Source organism: Pseudorasbora parva, chromosome 3 (assembly GCF_024679245.1).
Source record: "Pseudorasbora parva isolate DD20220531a chromosome 3, ASM2467924v1, whole genome shotgun sequence".
Classification (NCBI taxonomy): Eukaryota; Metazoa; Chordata; class Actinopteri; order Cypriniformes; family Gobionidae; genus Pseudorasbora; species Pseudorasbora parva.
In genome coordinates, this window is record NC_090174.1 from 55,830,704 (window position 1) to 55,849,472 (window position 18,769).

Here is an 18,769-nt window from a genome sequence, read left to right on the forward strand (position 1 = left end):
AAGTTAAAAATAACATAAAATGGGACATGCCATTTATTCTTTGAAATCTTGAAACTGACACAACTAAAAAGTGTATTAACTGATGCAGATAATCACAGAATAATGTGCCAAGTTCGTTTCTAAATCTTTCATTTTCTTGTGTTCTCTCTCTCTCACTCTCTCTCTGTTCTCTGCTCAGGTTACTGGTTATCCACGTAGTTTTATATTTGAGGCTGATAATGAGCAGCAGGTGAGCTCTTGGACCACAGAGCTCAGAGAATGCATCACCATCAGGTGAGAGCAGCGCTTTCTGCATTTTAACTAAATTTACTTCTGAAGATTCCAGACATCTGCAAAAGTTCCTGACATTCCCCTACTGAGAAAACCCACTCACTTCCTCTTACACACACACACACACACACACACACACACCACATACGCACACACGTTTGGTTTTCTTGTTTTATGGGGACATTCCATAGATGTAATGATTTGTATGCTGTACAAACTATATATTCTATCGCCCCGAACCTACCCATCACAGAAAACGTACTGCATTTTTACATAAAAAAATAAAAAAACATCACTTAGCATGATGTATAAGCTGTTGTCCCCATGGGGACCAAAAAATTTCCCCACAATGTCAAGGATTTTATCTTTGCTGTCCGCATAACGTAGGGTTTACCAGGACCCCACACACACACTCAATAACACAACAGCTCTATTTTAACAAGGCTCAACTTAGTACTGAAGAACACCACAGTGTTTGGTTTCTCATGCATTATTGTAGTTTTTTTTTCTTCTTAATTTAGATGTTTACTTGAAGACATGTTCATACGTACCATGTGTGCGTTCTGTACATGCTATGTCTGTCATAAAATGCATGTTTGTGTGTGTGTGTGTGCACAAATGTGTTTCATTTCCTTTTATTGGTGTGAGGGTACTAAGAACTCAAGCCTGTGTGAATATATCAATGTGAGTTTTAGGAAGAGAGAGAGAGAGAGTGAGGTCTTCCTGTTATTCTGATTACTAAGAATCTCAAGAACTCGACTCAGCACATCTCATGGCCTCCTTTTTCTCCATGCCCCCTTGTCTCTTGTTTACTTTGTAATTTTCTTTATTTTTTTTACCCCTTTTTTTGGTCCACCCTGTGTGTATACGTTCGTCTTGACATAAGAGCATCATATGTGTTGTTGTTTTTTTGGTCTAAGAATTACAAGACACATTTCCTGACTCGAACCAAAAGCTTTTGTGCTGCTCTCTCCCGCAACTTCCCCAAATGCCCCTCCCTAATTCTTGCTTCTGCTCTCTTCCTCTGTTCTTTCCTTCATTTTGTCCCTGTAGGTTTCAAAGTGACGTCTGTTTTCTGTCTAATTTTTAACCTATAGCATCTGCCTTCTTCTCAAACCCAGTTCATCTCTGTATTCATTGCATTCATATTTTATTATTTTATTTATGTATTTATCTTCAATTAGTCCCAAATTTCTCCCTGTTTTTCATGTTTATACACACACACACACACACACACACACACATATATATATATATATATATATATATATATATATATATATATATATATATATATATATATATATATATATATATATATATATATATATATATATATACTCACCTAAAGGATTATTAGGAACACCTGTTCAATTTCTCATTAATGCAATTATCTAAACAACCAATCACATGGCAGTTACTTCAATGCATTTAGGGGTGTGGTCCTGTTCAAGACAATCTCCTGAACTCCAAACTGAATGTCAAAGGTAATTTAAGCAATTTTGAGCGTGGCATGGTTGTTGGTGCCAGACGGGCCGGTCTGAGTATTTCACAATCTGCTCGGTTACTTTCAGGGAGTTTCACACACAACCATTTCTAGGGTTTACAAAGAATGGTGTGAAAAGGGAAAAACATCCAGTATGCGGCAGTCCTGTGGGCGAAAATGCCTTGTTGATGCTAGAGGTCAGAGGAGCCGACTGATTCAAGCTGATAGAAGAGCAACTTTGACTGAAATAACACCTCGTTACAATCGAGGTATGGAAGCCATTCCATTCCAATGTGTGTTGAATTCCAACACAGACACACCTCATTCTACTGGATGGCAAAAACAGTGCTAGTAGTACCTGAAAAGTAATCGGAATCAAATAATAACTATTGACCATGCCAAATTTTTTTTGAAAAGGAATGTTTTGAGTGAGGAAAAGAAGGGTTCAATTCTGGCTTTACTTGCAGAGGGATACAGTGAGCGTTGGGTTGCTTCCATCCTTAAAATTTCAAAGACGGCGGTTCATAAGAACAAGGTCAAGCAGCAGATATTTGGGACAACAAAGCTACAGACCGGCAGAGGGCGAAAACGACTCTCCACTGAACGGAATGACCGCCAACTCATTCGAATGTCACTCAACAACCGTAGGATGACATCAAGTGACCTACAAAAAGAATGGCAAAAGGCAGCTGGGGTGAAGTGCACGGCGAGGACGGTTCCAAGTCGTCAAAGCTAGAAAAAAGCCCTTCATCAATGAGAAGCAAAGAAGAGCCAGGCTGAGGTTTGCAAGAGACCATAAGGATTGGACTGTAGAGGATTGGAGTAAGGTCATCTTCTCTGATGAGTCCAATTTTCAGCTTTGTCCAAGATCTGGCCGTCTAATGGTTAGATGGAGGCCTGGAGAGGCCTACAAGCCACAATGTCTCACACCCACTGTGAAATTTGGTGGAGGATCGGTGGTGATCTGGGGGAGCTTCAGCAAGGCTGGAATCGTGCAGATTTATCTTTGTGACGGACGCATAAATCAAACCCCGTACAAGGTGGTCCTGGAAGATAACTTGATTCTTTCTCCTCTGAAAATGTTCCCCAACTCTGAGGACTGTTTTTTTCCGGCAGGACAATGCTCCATGCCACACAGCCAGGTCAATCAAGGTGTGGATGGACGACCACCAGATCAAGACCCTGTCATGGCCAGCCCAATCTCCAGATCTGAACCCCATTTAAAAACCTCTGGAATGTGATCAAGAGGAAGATGAATGGCCACAAGCCATCAAACAAATCCGAGCTGCATGAATTTTTGCACCAGGAGTGGCATAAAGTCACCCAACATCAATGTGAAAGACTGGTGGAGAGCATGCCGAGACACATGAAAGCTGTGATTCAAAATAAGGGTTATTCCACCAAATACTGAAATTCATCCATTTATCTAAATGTTACGCAATATATTGAATTACAAATTTTCTATTTAAGCACATTAAATTTTTTGTTAATTACAATAACATTTACTTAAATAGAAATAAATAAAAATGATGTATTTTAAAATAAAACAACACATTTTGTATTTTATTATACATATTATACATACATATTTTATTTTTTGTATTATTAAAAAAATAAAAAATTTTAAAGAAGAAAAATATTCTTTAAAATAAATGTCAGCTGGTTTGATATTTTGTTGTGTAATGCAGCGGCATCCACACATTTATAAGTCTAACACAAATGTATGCATACCTTTTAGGGCCTTTTATGCATGGCAAAAACAAAACAAAAATCTTTACCTTGTATGATTGTTTTAGAACATTTTTAAGTCATCAAATAATGTGTATGTGCATTTGCATATGCGATGTCATGTTATGAACTGTGACATTCTGGGACTTCTTCATCGTGCAATTAAAGAAGTACATAGATGTTTATGAGAGTGTGTGTGTGATTCCAGGTCAGATGGTGTAGATGGAGAACCATTTCCTGTTAGTGACTTGCTGAATGCAGCTCACAGAGGGAGCACAGAGCCCAGCGGCCAGGGTGAGTCACGCACATACACACACATCTTCCTCTCGTTTTTCACTCTCATTTATGCAGGTACTCTAAAATAACTGCTTGAAAAGGCATTTGTTGATCTCGGTACCTGTTATAAACGGGATCAAAACTTTTTATTGTTTGCATGTTTTTTACATTTAAACAGTGTGACAGTTTAATCTCAACTGTTAGTTTGTAAAAATGTTGCAGTGGAAATTGTAACTCTTCTGCATGGTAATCAACCACTTGCTGTAGATTGAAAATCGGATAAGAGTCACATTTAGATATCTGTAAACATACGGTCTCGTGTGTCCCTCAGCAGGATCTCTGGGCTTTGGACTCACAGAGCACGCCTACAACAAAACGGATCACTTCCTGTCCTCTTACCCATGGTTCCATGGGCCCATATCACGTGTGCGGGCTGCCTACCTTGTACAGCATGCCGGGGTCAACGGTCATGGGAACTTCCTGGTGAGACAGAGCGAGACACGGAGAGGAGACTATGTCCTCACGTTTAACTACCAAGGCAGAGCAAAGGTAACAAACTCAACATTATTTTCATTAGGGATGTACAGTATATCAATACCAAATGGGTATTGCTAAAAAAAATTCAATTATATTTTATTTATTATTATATTTTTAAATGCATACGTATTAATTTTAAAGGCCTCATCCTTGGGCTACTACTGGAAGTAAATAATATCTGTATCTGTATAATCAGTATAATGTATTTTTGAGGGTTTTAAAAAAAACAATCTAAAAACAAGTATGAAACAATCAATAATCGTTTTACTGTACATGTATACTGTTTTTTAAATGCGCGCACACACACACGTGCACGTTTGTTTCACTATATTAGTGAGGACATTGCATAGACTTCCATTGATTTTATATCAGGTTAATGATATTTTCTATCCCCTAACCCAAATCCCTAAACCTAAACCTAACCATGCCACAAATATGTGCAGAACAATAGATTTATATAAAAAAATGTTTTGGCCTTTTTAACAAGTCAAATGTCCTCACTAATCAGTTGTCATAATATTTTACTATATAAGTGAGGACATTTGTGTCCTTACACGTATAGCCAAACAAGGCACACACACTCACTCAAAAAAGCCAGAAAAAAACTTTCCCACAATTATTACTAGACATTTTACACATTTAAATTAAAATGAAAAAATGCTTTCTATTTAAGTGCATTGAATATTTTATTAATTAAAAATGTTTTTTGCTTAAATACAAATATATTAAAATAATGTATATTAAAATAACACTTTTATCACTTCACATCAATATTACTGCTGCTCATTATTTCCATGTTTATTTCTATATTCACTGTTTTCCTTCCTTTGCAGCATTTGCGTCTATCTTTAACCGAATGGGGTCAGTGTCGTGTGCAGCACCTGCGTTTCCCATCAGTCACAGACATGCTGAATCACTTCCGCAACTGCCCGATCCCGCTGGAATGCGGCGCCGCATGTGACGTTATGTTGGCCAGTTATGTACGGGTAAACCCCACTCACACAGGTGAGACTACAGAAATATATACATGTAAATATATACAGTATAGCATGGCTTTTTACCCGGGGTTATGAAACTCTCCTCCTAAGCCAAACATGGGCAATGTGAAACGATACAGTGTTAGAATAGTATAACTAGATGCCTAGCTTAACCAATCACGTGTCTCATATTCACGTGCTTTGGACCATCACAGAAACCGTTAAATGGTGACGGAAAATTGGCTTGAAGAAAAGAACATGTCATTCTTATCTTTATAAAAAAGAACAGTCCCTTCAGGATAAACTTGATAGTATAGTCTGGTCGGGCTGCAACGGATGGCAGTTGATCCGCGATCCACACGGACCAGGCCCCGCGGTTCGGCACGCATGTGATTTGCAGATTAATTGCCAAGTTTAATCATAGAGTGAAAGTTTTTTTTCTTGACAATTAAAACCATTCAAGCACAGGAAGGGGTGACAGAGAGGCGCGTTTCAGAACACCGTATTGATTCCTCTTTGCGCTTGAACGGACACACACAAAATTGTTAAAATACCCATCTCAGCAAGTATTCTCATAAACACAGTCGGTTATGTCGTAAGTGAACGTAAACAGTTAAGAAAGAAATCGGATGTGTATCAGTATATTGGATTCGTGCGTTTTAGGTCATAAAGTAATTTAATGTTATTTAATGTAATTTAATGTTAATCAAACAAGAAAACACCTTTAACAAAGATTAATCTATATTTAATATATAAGTGAACCCTATAGTGTTATTTTACATTTATTGATCTGTAATGTCTGTAAATGAATTCTACTGTAAGACCTTACTTTGTTTAAAACTTTGTAATATTGTATTTATCTTTGATTGCAATTTGTGTATTTGTTCATATTTTATTACTGACTGTTCTTTAATGTTTAATTATTAAAAGCTAGATTTTTTTGCTGTGGTATCAAAGTACTTAAAGTGGGCTTTAAGTAATAAATGAAAAGCAAAGTTACATTAGTGAACCGATCCGTGACTCAAAAACCGTAATATGATCCGAACCATGAGTCTAGTGATCCATTACGCCACTACAGTCTGCAGTGTATAATGTAAAGATGTGCAGATAGATATATGTTTAGGAATGTACAGTGTGACACGTCAGATAATGTGAATACCTCAGATTAATTGTTAACCCATGTAAACTATGAGCATTGTGAAACATGAAGGAAGATGAAGCGCAGGATTCTGTTTGCTCAGGGTTTACAATGACCCTGGGTTAACTATTTCAAGTGTGAAAAGCCCTATATTTTCGTTCTAATGGCTTAATGCAAGATATATAAGTGCTGTCATGAGTAGTTTTGGAGGGATAAAAAGTCCTTTTAGCATCCTTTTGCACATACAATAAATTGTTGCTCGAGTGCAACAAATGTTTTCTTAGCAGACAACTTGATTTAAATCACTTTTGAGTCATTTTTGCAGCTTGATGTATAGCATCTGATGTTCGAATAGATTATAATTGTTGATTTAGTCACCAAAGCCTTTTTTTCCCAAACATTTGGTGCTTGGCAAGAATTAATTTTGGACTTATTAATGTGTGTAATGTATTGTGTGCAAACCACATTAAATAGCATTATTCAAATATATATAAAAAATGTTTGACTAGTTGTAATCACACACTGTTTAAGTACCAATATCAAATGTTGATGTATCAAAAGTTGAAAACATGCATATAATTATTTTTTTGTCTCTATATGTCAAACACACACACACACACACACACACACACACACACACACACACACACACAAACACACACACACACACACACACACACACACTCAGGAGCGTTTTCCTCTTATGCTTTGTGGTTTAGATGGGTTTTAGTTGTTCTGAGAGACATGACACTCTCTCTCTCTCTCTCTCTCAAACACACAAACACATACGCATCCATACACACTTGTCATATCATCACAACTACAGACTAACCTGGCGTCAAGTCTCTGTTTCCTGCTGTCCCACCTTCACAAGCTGTAATAATGTGGTCAAGCTAAAATACACACATATACGCAAAGCCTAATACCGTGTTTTATCACACACATTTACCAATATGCTCTATTTGGAGCACATACTTCTCTGACACACACTCACTTACGGTTACACTCGCAGAGGATGCTGATGTTGTAAATGTGAAGACGATGCCCTCTATGGGATACAGGGAGTATTGTTTGATAACTGAGGACATTTTTAAAGGGATACTTTACTGCTTTTTCATATTAAACTGTTATTCCCGTAACTAAAACGAGTTGATACATACCTCTCTCGTCTCAGTGCGTGCTCTTAATCTCTCTGACGCGCGGTGACGATCTGATAGCATTTAGCTTAGCCCACTAAGCCCAGTTCATTCACTATGGAACCAAACAGAGATCAAGTTAGAAGCGACCAAACACCTCCACGTTTTCCCTATTTAAATACAGTTACACGAATAGTTGAACGATCAAGTAGGTGACATAAAATAAAACATGGCGCTTTTCTAAGCGAATTAAAAAGGAGAACTATACTGTATGGCGGAATAGCACTTCTGAGAGTACTTCGACTCGGCGCAGTAAAAAGTCCCGGCTAAAACATCCTCCCTCACATCTCGCCCTCACTCTCTCATTTCTGTATATAGGGGGAAGGGGGAGATGTGAGGGAAGATGTTTTAGCAAACAATAACAAAATTTGCATTTAGAAGATGTAACATTTCAAAACGGATAGTCTCTCACTTTCGCCATTATGGATCAATGATTTTAATGACATCACTGTACTTCAGCTTCTCATTAGATTTTCCATCCAATCCAATGCTCTCTAGAATATAAAGTGTCCCGTCCCCCTACATAATAAATAGGCGCTGAAGCTGCGACTGAAATCGGTCACTGGTTCACTCTATCACTATTTTCTACATGATGAGTGGCACATAGTGCACAATATAGGGTATCAGAAACATATCAAACTCATTTGTATTCTACGCAGAATGCCAAATTTTAAAGCGAAATGTAGGAGATTAGGAGGAGAAACGTTTAGACAGAAACAGCACTGACGAATGGAAGAGATAAAACCGATGCCATGCATGCACCAACATAAATTTCAAAACGAAAACTACACTTTTCAAACTACACATCCTCAGCATGATTATGTTCACTGTTTTGTTTTAATAACAGTTTCCAATTAAATCTAAAAGGGGATTCTTTAGACTGTGGCTGTCATAAGCTGTCAAATGCAACTTTGCCAAGCACAATGGCTTTAGCTATTGACAGAAAACGCTATTGGCTAAAGCGCCCTGTCTTCCTGTTTCAGTAGAAATTACATCGTCACATTACTTCAGTAGGGCTTTAATGTAAGAAGTAAAACGCTGGATGAGAAAATAGTCAAAACTAGTTAATAATCAATTTATTTGCATAATTGTAGTATCTACTATTTAAAAGTGTGCGGTTGGTAAAACATTTTTTGTATATTTTTGAACGAAGCCTCTTATGTTCACTAAGGCACAGAAAAAAACACTTATGTTTCAAAAATATGTTCATATATTTTTATACTTGTATATTTACAAGTATAAAAATATATGAACATATTTTTGAAACATAAGTGTTTTTTTCTGTAATGCAAAGCTTAATTTTTCAGTCTTCAGTGATATCTCATGTCTTATCACATGATAAGACAGAAGTCATTCTAATATGCTGATTTAATGCTTAGGATACATTCATTATTATCAATGTTGAAAGCCGTAGGTCTGCGCTTAATATTTTTGTGGTAACCGTGATTCATTTGTTTGGGATTCTTTGAATTGAATGAAACAGGGTGTCCGCGGGGTTTTAAAAAGTATTAAAAAGTGATAAATCAAAATTGTCAAATTTAAGGCCATTAAAAGTGTTAAATGTGGTCTCAGAGGTATTTTTTTTTTTCCGAATTAGGTATTATTTTTTCAGACTATCAGGTGTCCTATTCTGATTGAAATTCTATCTGCGTTCGCGTTAGTTCGTTTAAATATGGGCTTTAGCATATCTGGGCACATAATCAAAGATCTTTCGTCTCCGTCTCAACGTATGTTTGATGCTGACGTCATATTCAGTGGTCGTTCGGCATCATCTCAGATCAACAGAAGTGGCTGGCTTACGTTTTATTTTAGACTTGCTTCAAGGCATATCTTCAACGACTATCCTTGTAAGAGCAATCTTAAATGATTTAGTCTAAAAAGTCTAAAATGAACAAAAAGAGTTGTGAGAGAATGAGGCGCGATCCATAGACAGTATATTAACAGTGAGATCCGCGTATCTGTCGGCTCTTAAAGGGACAGCAGCCAATAAAGCTTCCTGTCAGTAAAGTTAAAGAACAAAGGGAACAGAGAAAATGACTCGCTGCTCTTGACTAAATCATTTTTGTAGCTTTAATAAGGATTAACTATTTAATTTATAGTTTATGCAGTGCAGACTGCATATAACTTTGATAACTTTATTACATTTCTGTATATTTCCTAACTGTTAAGACTATTATGGGTCTTTTAGTGTTAAACTGTTATGACTATTAAGATTTATTATGGGTTTATGTTAGTATTGTTTTAAGTTTACTTAAATTAAAAACTGTTATATTTTTAAAGCCTAATAATAAATGTAAAAATAAAATAAAAATCAGTAGCTAATTAATAGGCGTATCAGTAATAGGCTACTGTCCTTCATTCATAAAAAGATGCCATTTAAACAAGTATTTAAAATATACTGTCTTTGTGTTGTTTCTACATTAATTTGATTAACTGTGAAATTATTATATTAAAAAATATATTAAAAACGTACAAAAACATTTCTTTTTTATTGCGATTAATCACAGAAAAAATGTGTGATTTAATCTAGTTAAAGTTTTTAATCGATTGACAGCACTAGTTTTTAGTATTTTGTTAAATTCAACAACTTATCACAGTTATAGAAATGTAATATTTGGCTTAGGTTTTGTTGTTGGAACAAAACTAAATAATAAATATTATTTAATTGCTGAATACAACAATTCAGCAACTAAATAATTTAATTGCTGAATTACCAATTATTAAATTAAATCAAATGTGTATGCAGTAATGCTTCTCCTTAACCAACCTTTGTGAATGTTGAGATCTAACAGATTTCCTCCTGGTGTCGATTATAATCTATTCTTTTTTGTATGTTATACATGTCAAAATCTGTGTAAATAATAGAAAGGTCGCTGATTAACACTTGCAATTCAGTGTTGTGATGTTTTTAAAAAATATTCTGAAGGTAGTAAAAAAGGTATTAAAAAGTAGTAAATTTAACTTAAGGATTGATGTATATACCCTGTGAAAAGTTCAAGAGAACATTATTTATTTGAAATGGAAATCTTTTGCATGTTTAAAAAAAAAAATCCTAAATTAATTGGTCAAAAAGTGCGGTAACTGAATTTTACAAATAAAAGCAAACTTCTGAATACTTTTGAGTAAGCTACAGTTTCTGATAAAGTGTAATGTTCACCGTCATAGACGGATAAAACAATTTTTGGTTGAATCTAAATGAAAACTGCATTGTTTTATAAAGTTTCCTGGGCTGCACTTATAATGTTCATCAAAAATGTTCATAATTTAGATATAAAAGGCATTTTTCGTATCCTGATTTTAGCCCTCTGAGGTCTCACAGCAGACACGGCCCTTTAAACGGAGCGGTTAAATCAGTGAAAAAGCCCACTGCTGTGATTGGCTAACATCTTTGTATATGAAATATCTAAGTATTACATGTGGAACACTCGAAAACTTGTAGCATGTTTTTAATATTACAGCTCTTAAAGTGAACTAATCTTGAAAAGTTTTGACAATAGCATTATATTTAGATTTATAGCATTATATTTAGATTGTGGCATGAAAGGTGGCGGTAATGAGCATTGCAGCGGATCGCAGACAACAATTGCAACATGATTTCTACACATAAACCAGTGACTAAACACTCAACTTCACGTTGTTTCTCTTAGTAGGATTAACATAATCTCTTAATTAAACTGTGATTTTATATATATATATATATATATATATATATATATATATATATATATATATATATATATATATATATATAATATGTTGAGTGTTTAGTCACTGGTTTGATTTACTGACACTAGGGCTGTTTTGAATGCCATTTTTTGAGCTTTGAAGCTTAGGTGGCAATCAATATCGAATATTTGAAGCTTCGGTGGGTGGGGCTAAATATATAATAATAGTGTTGGTTTGCATTTGTATCATCTTTCACGACTTCACGTTTCACTCTTCGGCATCGTAAATGTGTTGCAGCAGACCCAGTGGAGTGCAGTGTTGCATTTGGTGCAATATGATCAGGTGGCACACATTCTTTAAATATTAATAAACATTTAATAATCTTTTAAATAGAACAGTTTCCGGTACGCATTACACGGGCAGGTTTATGCTCCGAAAACAGACAGTGCACAAGTGATACAAAACACAGTGTAGTGTAGTCTGGCTCCATTATCTTCATTAATTTTCTGAAGCCTTCGCCATCAACTACATTAACGGGCCTCATATCCATAGCGACAAACTCTACTATGGCATCTGTTATCTCTCTCGTTCTTTTCTCTGTTAACGGTTTTCGGATCTGCTGTGAAGGTTTGGGTTTTGTTGAGCATGTTGATGGCTGCGATACCTGTGGATGTACCTATAAACAAATTATTATTAGCCTGTGCTGCTGTATGTTTTTAAATAGTGTCGTATTTGCAATTAGCCTATTTATCATAGCAAATTAAGCGCATAAAAGCAGGTTTTTGTTTTTTTTTGGCGCATGCTACTTACTTGTGATTTTTCAAACTTGTGGTGCTGTTGTGGTAGGCCAGTTTCAAATCGCATATTTGACACACTACCTTTGTCTTGTCATCCTCACTTAATTTAAAGTGCTACCAAACAGCTGAGGTCTTGGGCATTTTGTAACTATTCAGTATGAGATGAAATAAATCACTACGTTCGCCAATGGGTGGTTCAAGCATGAGTGAGAATGAGTCCGCGACGGAAGTCACGTGTAAAAAACAAAAAACAAATATTCGAATCTCAAAACTGAAAATCGAATGCCACCTCACCGAACGAATATTCGATTATTCTAGTACAGCCCTAACTGACACACAGACAAAGAACATCTGACTGTAGATGAATCATTACATATCAGAACTCAATGATCAGGCATTAGAATTAACACAGTTACTTACATGTTGTGGCATTACTGTCAAGTATCCCAAAATTGCGACTGATATACCAAATAATCTACAGTGAAATGTACTGAATAGAAATGAATAATGCTCTGATACATTCATATTGTTGAAAATGGATAACCACTAGGATAAAAAATAGCATTAGGACCTTTTGAAAGGTAATGTTATTTTAAGTCAAGTGATCCTGTCTCTCTTCTCTCCTCGTCATCTCACTAACACGCCTGTGGGTGCGGCCGAAGTTGCAATGATGAAGTAGCTGTTGATCTTCTTCTACAAAGGCAGTAGATACTAGCGGTGTAAGAATATATTGTGTCACAATATATCGCAATACAAAAAGCAACAATATGTATCGTGGATAGTGACTATATGTATTGTGAATAGATCACTTAAATGAGTTTTAGTGTCAGTACTACATTAAGGGTTAGTTCACCATAAAATAAAAATTCTGTTCATCTTCGGAACACAGTTTAAGATATTTTAATATTTGGACCGAGAGCTTTCTGTTCCTCCATTGAATGTACACTCACCTAAAGGATTATTAGGAACACCTGTTCAATTTCTCATTGATGCAATTATCTTATCAACCAATCACATGGCAGTTACTTCAATGCATTTAGGGGTGTGGTCCTGGTCAAGACAATCTCCTGAACTCCAAACTAAATGTCAGAGTGGGAAAGAAAGGTGATTTAAGCAATTTTGAGCGTGGCATGGTTGTTGGTGCCAGACGGGCCGGTCTGAGTATTTCACAATCTGCTCAGTTACTTTCAGGGATTTTCACGCACAACCATTTCTAGGGTTTACAAAGAATGGTGTGAAAAAGGGAAAACATCCAGTATGCAGCAGTCCTGTGGGTGAAAATAGGGACTTTAAGCAACAGCCACTGATGGAACGGCAACGGCGTTCTGGCGTTCTATTGCGCATGCGTGACTTTAACTGCTACTTCGTGACGTTCTACTGTAACCGGGAGAACAGCTGATTTGCCGTAGTCATTAATACGTGACAGATTAGATAAGTAAATATAGTTATGTGGCATTTTAATTGTATCTGTTTATAATTTAATGCCAAAAGCAACCATTTCCTTGCTTTTTAAATTACATGTTTCTTTATGTTTGGTCAAATTATGTTAAATGAACCATTACGCCGTCTCTTTATTGTTGCTTAGTGATTTTTGCGTTCTTTGGCTACGGCAGTTAAAAGTTTATTTCCGGTCGCTGTTGCTGTTCCATCAGTGGCTGTTGCTTAAAATCCCTAATGCCTTGTTGATGCTCGAGGTCAGAGGAGAATGGGCCGACAGATTCAAGCTGATAGAAGAGCACCTTTGACTGAAATAACCACTCGTTACAACCGAGGTATGCAGCAAAGCATTTGTGAAAAGCTTTGTGCCCTGGATGTGCATCCTGCAAATCTCCATCAACTGCAAGATGTTATCCTATCAATATGGGCCAACATTTCTAAAGAATGCTTTCAGCACCTTGTTGAATCAATGCCACGTAGAATTAAGACAGTTCTGAAAGCGAAAGGGGGTTAAACACAGTATTAGTATGGTGTTCCTAATAATCATTTAGGTGAGTGTACACCCCTATTGTAATACCATGTTTAACATTTTAATCAACAGTAAAGTTTTTGTTAACCTTTTACTATATATGTCTTGGTGGATCACAATATCGAATCGTAAGTTCAACATCGTGATATGCATGGGCGTCGGAACCATTGTGTGTGGGTGGGACAAGACCCACCCACTTTTTAAGACTAATGATATTGGACCCACTCTTTTTTATCGTCTCTAATTCAACACATGTCTGCTTACATTGACTACCCCTTAACCAAGAAACTTATTAAGAAACGTATTATTAAACACATGTTAAACGCTTTATTTCCCCTTTTCTAATATTTTCTATTTTTTTATTGAAAATAAATACCTTTCCGATCTGATCCGCAAAAGGCGGAATCGAACCTAAGCTCGATATGCGTCAAAACTTGATGCCATGCGTCTTACCCCTACTCTATAGCAAAGGTAAATAATTCAGTGATTTCTGTCATTTTGTCTGGCCCAATCAATCGTTTAGTAAACGGCACTTTTTCTGTCTGGACACGGAGCATAAAAAACATGCAACTTGTTCACTATCATTATCTGTGAAACTGTTGATTATGGCAGTTAAATTAATATAGCCTTTTTATTAGACTATTGGTATTGACTGGTTTGAGGTCTTTTTTGGTATAGGAAAGGGATATGGCCTAAAACGCACCATAATGCAGGAAATCACATCTATGAAATCATTTTTTTTGGGGGGGGGAGAACCCCCAGACCCCCCGCAAAACAATTTCCCCACCTAGCATATTTTGTCTTAGCCGCTACTTACCCACCCACTTTTTATTTGCTTCCGACGCCGATGGTGATATGTATTAAATCGTGACATGAGGGTATCGTTACACCCCTAATAGATACACATTCCACAACGTGTCGTTCACTGGGCTTGGTTACATTAAAAGCTGTCTTTGGACTAACAAGGAAGTTTTCAGTTCTGAAACTTACAGAATATTCTTATAGTATAATGACCTTTTATGTCAAAAGCTCAAGGAAAATGTGATTTCTCAGTTCATGACCCCTTAAAAGACTAAAAAACCAAAATGCTTAACTAGTTTAAAAAAATGTATAACTATAATAACAGTGTTCTCTCTGTTCCATCTCTCTAGGTCAGAGTTCAGCTATTGGCTCTCCGGTGTTGGTGCCCTTCTCTCGCTGGAGCTCAGAGCCGAGTCTGGCTCATTGTAGCCCGGATTCATGCCCTCACTCCAGCCCTTCCATGGCCCAGTCATTCTCGCCTCCATCAGCGTTAGTCGCGCTTCCCCACCATATGCCCCCTTCCCTTCCGGATCGGCCCGTTCCCGTACCCCTGCGCCGGAGTGAGTCGGTGGGCCGTAGAAACCTGCTCCGCCACCCTAACCCCCTGCCGCCCCTCCTGCCCAACCGGGACTCTGACTATGAACTAGAGCCGCTTGACAGGGGGCGCAAGAGAGCGATCGACAACCAATACATGTTCTTCTGACAGAAACGGGATGAAAAAGCGAACAAAAGAAGGCGCAGATGAAAAGTGCTCCAGAATTCCCGACCGGACGGAGAGCATTCGGCAGACTTGGAAAGAGATCTAGTCGTGCACAAGACTCGGGGTAACCGTGCGACGCACATGTGCCTGAATGATACCGCCAGAGGCCTGACACCTAACACGACGGCTGTCTACCTTGTGAATGTATTATACAGATGTTCCACTATCAAATCTGTGTGTATTATAGAATAACTAAAGTAGGAAGAAGAAGCACAACGCTGCTCATGGGGCTACAGTGGATTTGTTGGAGATATGGGAAAGTTTCACAATGGCAGTAAGTTGAACACAAACCAAGGGTCTATTCAAACACGTCTGTGTCTACACTGGAAGTGGCCGACATTGCGACAACTTGAGGTCGTCTACACTGGAAGCGTTTACAGACCAGTCAGCTGCAAGCTTGAGACTAGACTTGAGCAATTAGTAAAATGACAATAAAATCACCTGAAAAAAAAATCATTATTTTCAACAGAAATCTGTTATAAATTTGATTTTGCGCGTGTTAGTATTCATACAACTGCAGATGTATATGGTTAAATAAATAAAAAATGATCAAAATTAGTACATCAGACCAGAAACGTCTCGAGCTGGCTTTGATATAACGGTCAGAAGTTATTTAAACATGTAAAGAATACAATTTATAGGTTTTCAATAAAAATCACATCATTTTAGATGTGGCTGGAGTAGTCAGAAGAGAAATGGGGCATCCGCATCAACTGCTTACAGTGTAGACAGCTCTGTTAATTATAACCGGAGCTATTTCGTTTTCGTGCTGCCACTTTCGTGCTGACATGTCCGATGTAGATACTGTGTTAAACATCTAAAAGATCCAAATAGTTTAGTCTGGCTCCACGCACACACACACTTTTCAGATTGTTTAATTCATGTTCAGTTGTAGTAATACACAGGTTTTTATGTTTCATGCATAAGGAGACCAAATAATATAGACCATAGAACCGCATGTTGGTCGCAAAGCCGAGGCCTAAATGTAGTATGTCTCTCAACATCATCTTGGATAATAGTGGTTTACAATTTAACTGACCAAAGAGTAAAATTAACCAAACCAATCCAGCAATAAATAGTATTATAGGCAATACGTTTTGTCATGCCTAATTGTAATTTTTTTAACCTTTTAATTGATTCTTTCTAACACATTTTAACTCTTATGTGTTTCATGGCTTCATAAGCTGTGGAAATACTACTTTTAAACTAACAACTACCAAATCGGACACCATAAATAGTAGATTTTAAGCTATTTTTCTAAATTAACGCATTTTTCAGTAAATGCATTAAAAAAAACACACAAAAAAAAAAAACATTGCTCGTCATTTTCGGAGTTTGTCTTCCTTTGTGTCTCTTTGAATCGTTGTGAATGTCTTTCTTTATGGCTTAACACTACCACAATAGTCAAATCTCTGTCAAGTGCAGATACCCAAATTACTTTATATCTCATCCATACATAATTTGGCCAATCTCACATTTCACCCCCCAGTCAAAAGAAAAAAATATGATTACAGTAAAACAAATAGAATTGTGAGTGTGTGTGTGTCCGCGTGTGCGCGCGTGCGTGCGTGCGTGCGTGCGCGTGTGTGTGGGTGTGTACCTGATACTCTACGTAAACCCTACGTTAAGGAGGATGAAATGTTCAGAGAAAAATGTCAGTATCCTAAATCCTTGTGGGGACATTTTTTGTCCCATGATAAAAACTGCTTATAAATCATACTAAGTGATTTTTTTTTTTTTTTTTTTTTTGAAAATGCTGAAAGTTCTTTTTGATTGGATAAGTTTAGGGTTTGGGAGTAGAATAGACAGTTTGTACAGTAAAAAAAAAAATTATATATATGGAAAGTCCCCATAAAACAATGTGTGTGCATGTGCGTGTGTGCATAATATATTTACTAATATAATATTTTTTTGCTATATTTATTTTAAACATTATATTTTTCATTAAATTTAGGACCATAATTAATTCTCATAATGCTTCAAGATTATATGCGTGTTTTACAATTACTGTATAACACAACTTTTATACAATATTATTATTAATATAATTAAAAGAAAATAATAATCAATGTACAATTTAAGATTTTTCTTTTGGTTGTGGGGTGAAATGTGACATTACAGACAGGTTTTGTAAGATTCATGCAGTTCACAAATCCGATTGTCAAGTAATGATGCAAAGCAAGAAACCTTTGGTTACTCTCTCATCTGCTTTGCTGCAGAATTCGGTCTCTGCTACAGTACATTTTATTCCTGCTACTCTTCTGTTGTTTCTTCCTTATTGTAACAAGACTCAATACCACATGAACCGTTTCATACTTAAATATTAGGTGACCCTTTTTACCCTCTATAATTAAATAGTTTTTTAAATGATATGAAAGCGTGAACTGTACCTGTGTATCACTACCTCGCATTGCATTGTGGACTGTGTGTTCCAGGTGGACTGTTTTTTTTATGATTGGACGGACGGTGTCAGAGCAGCATTGCGCAGATTTTATTCAATTACTTGTGTTATTGACATGCATGTCCACTAATATCTTAATAAGTGACATGCTCTATTAAATCAGCAGAGTATTGTTTAACTGACTGATGCTTTGCAGATGGCCAAAAAGTCCTGTTGTAATTATAAAACACTTGTTTTTATGCAAATAGTTTGTAACATGATTTTTTTCATATGTACAGATTGCATTTGGTATCCCTGACTTTATCAGAAAAACAAGAGCTGCATTGTCTGGTAATGAATGGCTTACTCCAAAAGTAGTGCTCAACGGGCCATATTGACAAAGTACACCTCAGAGTCATTTGCACTGTTATATAATGTGATTGAAATGGGGAAGATCTGATCCTGAAGCTGTGCTGTGCTCTTTGAGATGTTTTGTACATACAGGCCCTGAATTGCAGCACTTTGCTTTATTGTCGCAAATGTATCCCTTCTGAGGTCCCTCAAAGTTCAATTGATGAATGTATGTCTTCTCTCTCTATACTGTTGTTACGTTTCAGAGCACTGTAAACCCCTGGGCTTCACCCTCAGCTAGTTTAACCACTCCACCACGGCTTTCTGATCAAACTTTCCAGTTACTTTCTATGTAGCAATATGCATATTAAATTATACCAACTGTATATTTGATCTTTTTTTAGGAAAGAAAAATAAAGTGACTTTCAAGCCACAAAGAA

At 36.6% G+C, this 18,769-nt stretch overlaps 1 protein-coding gene across 2 annotated transcripts in view; it reads left to right on the forward strand.

Moving 5' to 3' along the window:
• The window catches only part of sh2b3 (SH2B adaptor protein 3), a 78,184-nt gene extending 59,415 nt beyond the window's left edge, over positions 1-18,769 (forward strand). The window contains exons 4-8 of one of the 2 annotated variants that reach the window (XM_067439550.1): positions 179-273; positions 3,693-3,778; positions 4,092-4,309; positions 5,131-5,302; positions 15,189-18,769. In XM_067439550.1, coding sequence (XP_067295651.1) covers positions 179-273; positions 3,693-3,778; positions 4,092-4,309; positions 5,131-5,302; positions 15,189-15,541 — 924 coding nt within the window. In that variant the 3' untranslated portion in view covers positions 15,542-18,769. The remainder of the gene's footprint in view (positions 1-178; positions 274-3,692; positions 3,779-4,091; positions 4,310-5,130; positions 5,303-15,188) is intronic. The other variant, XM_067439551.1, reaches the window with a different exon arrangement.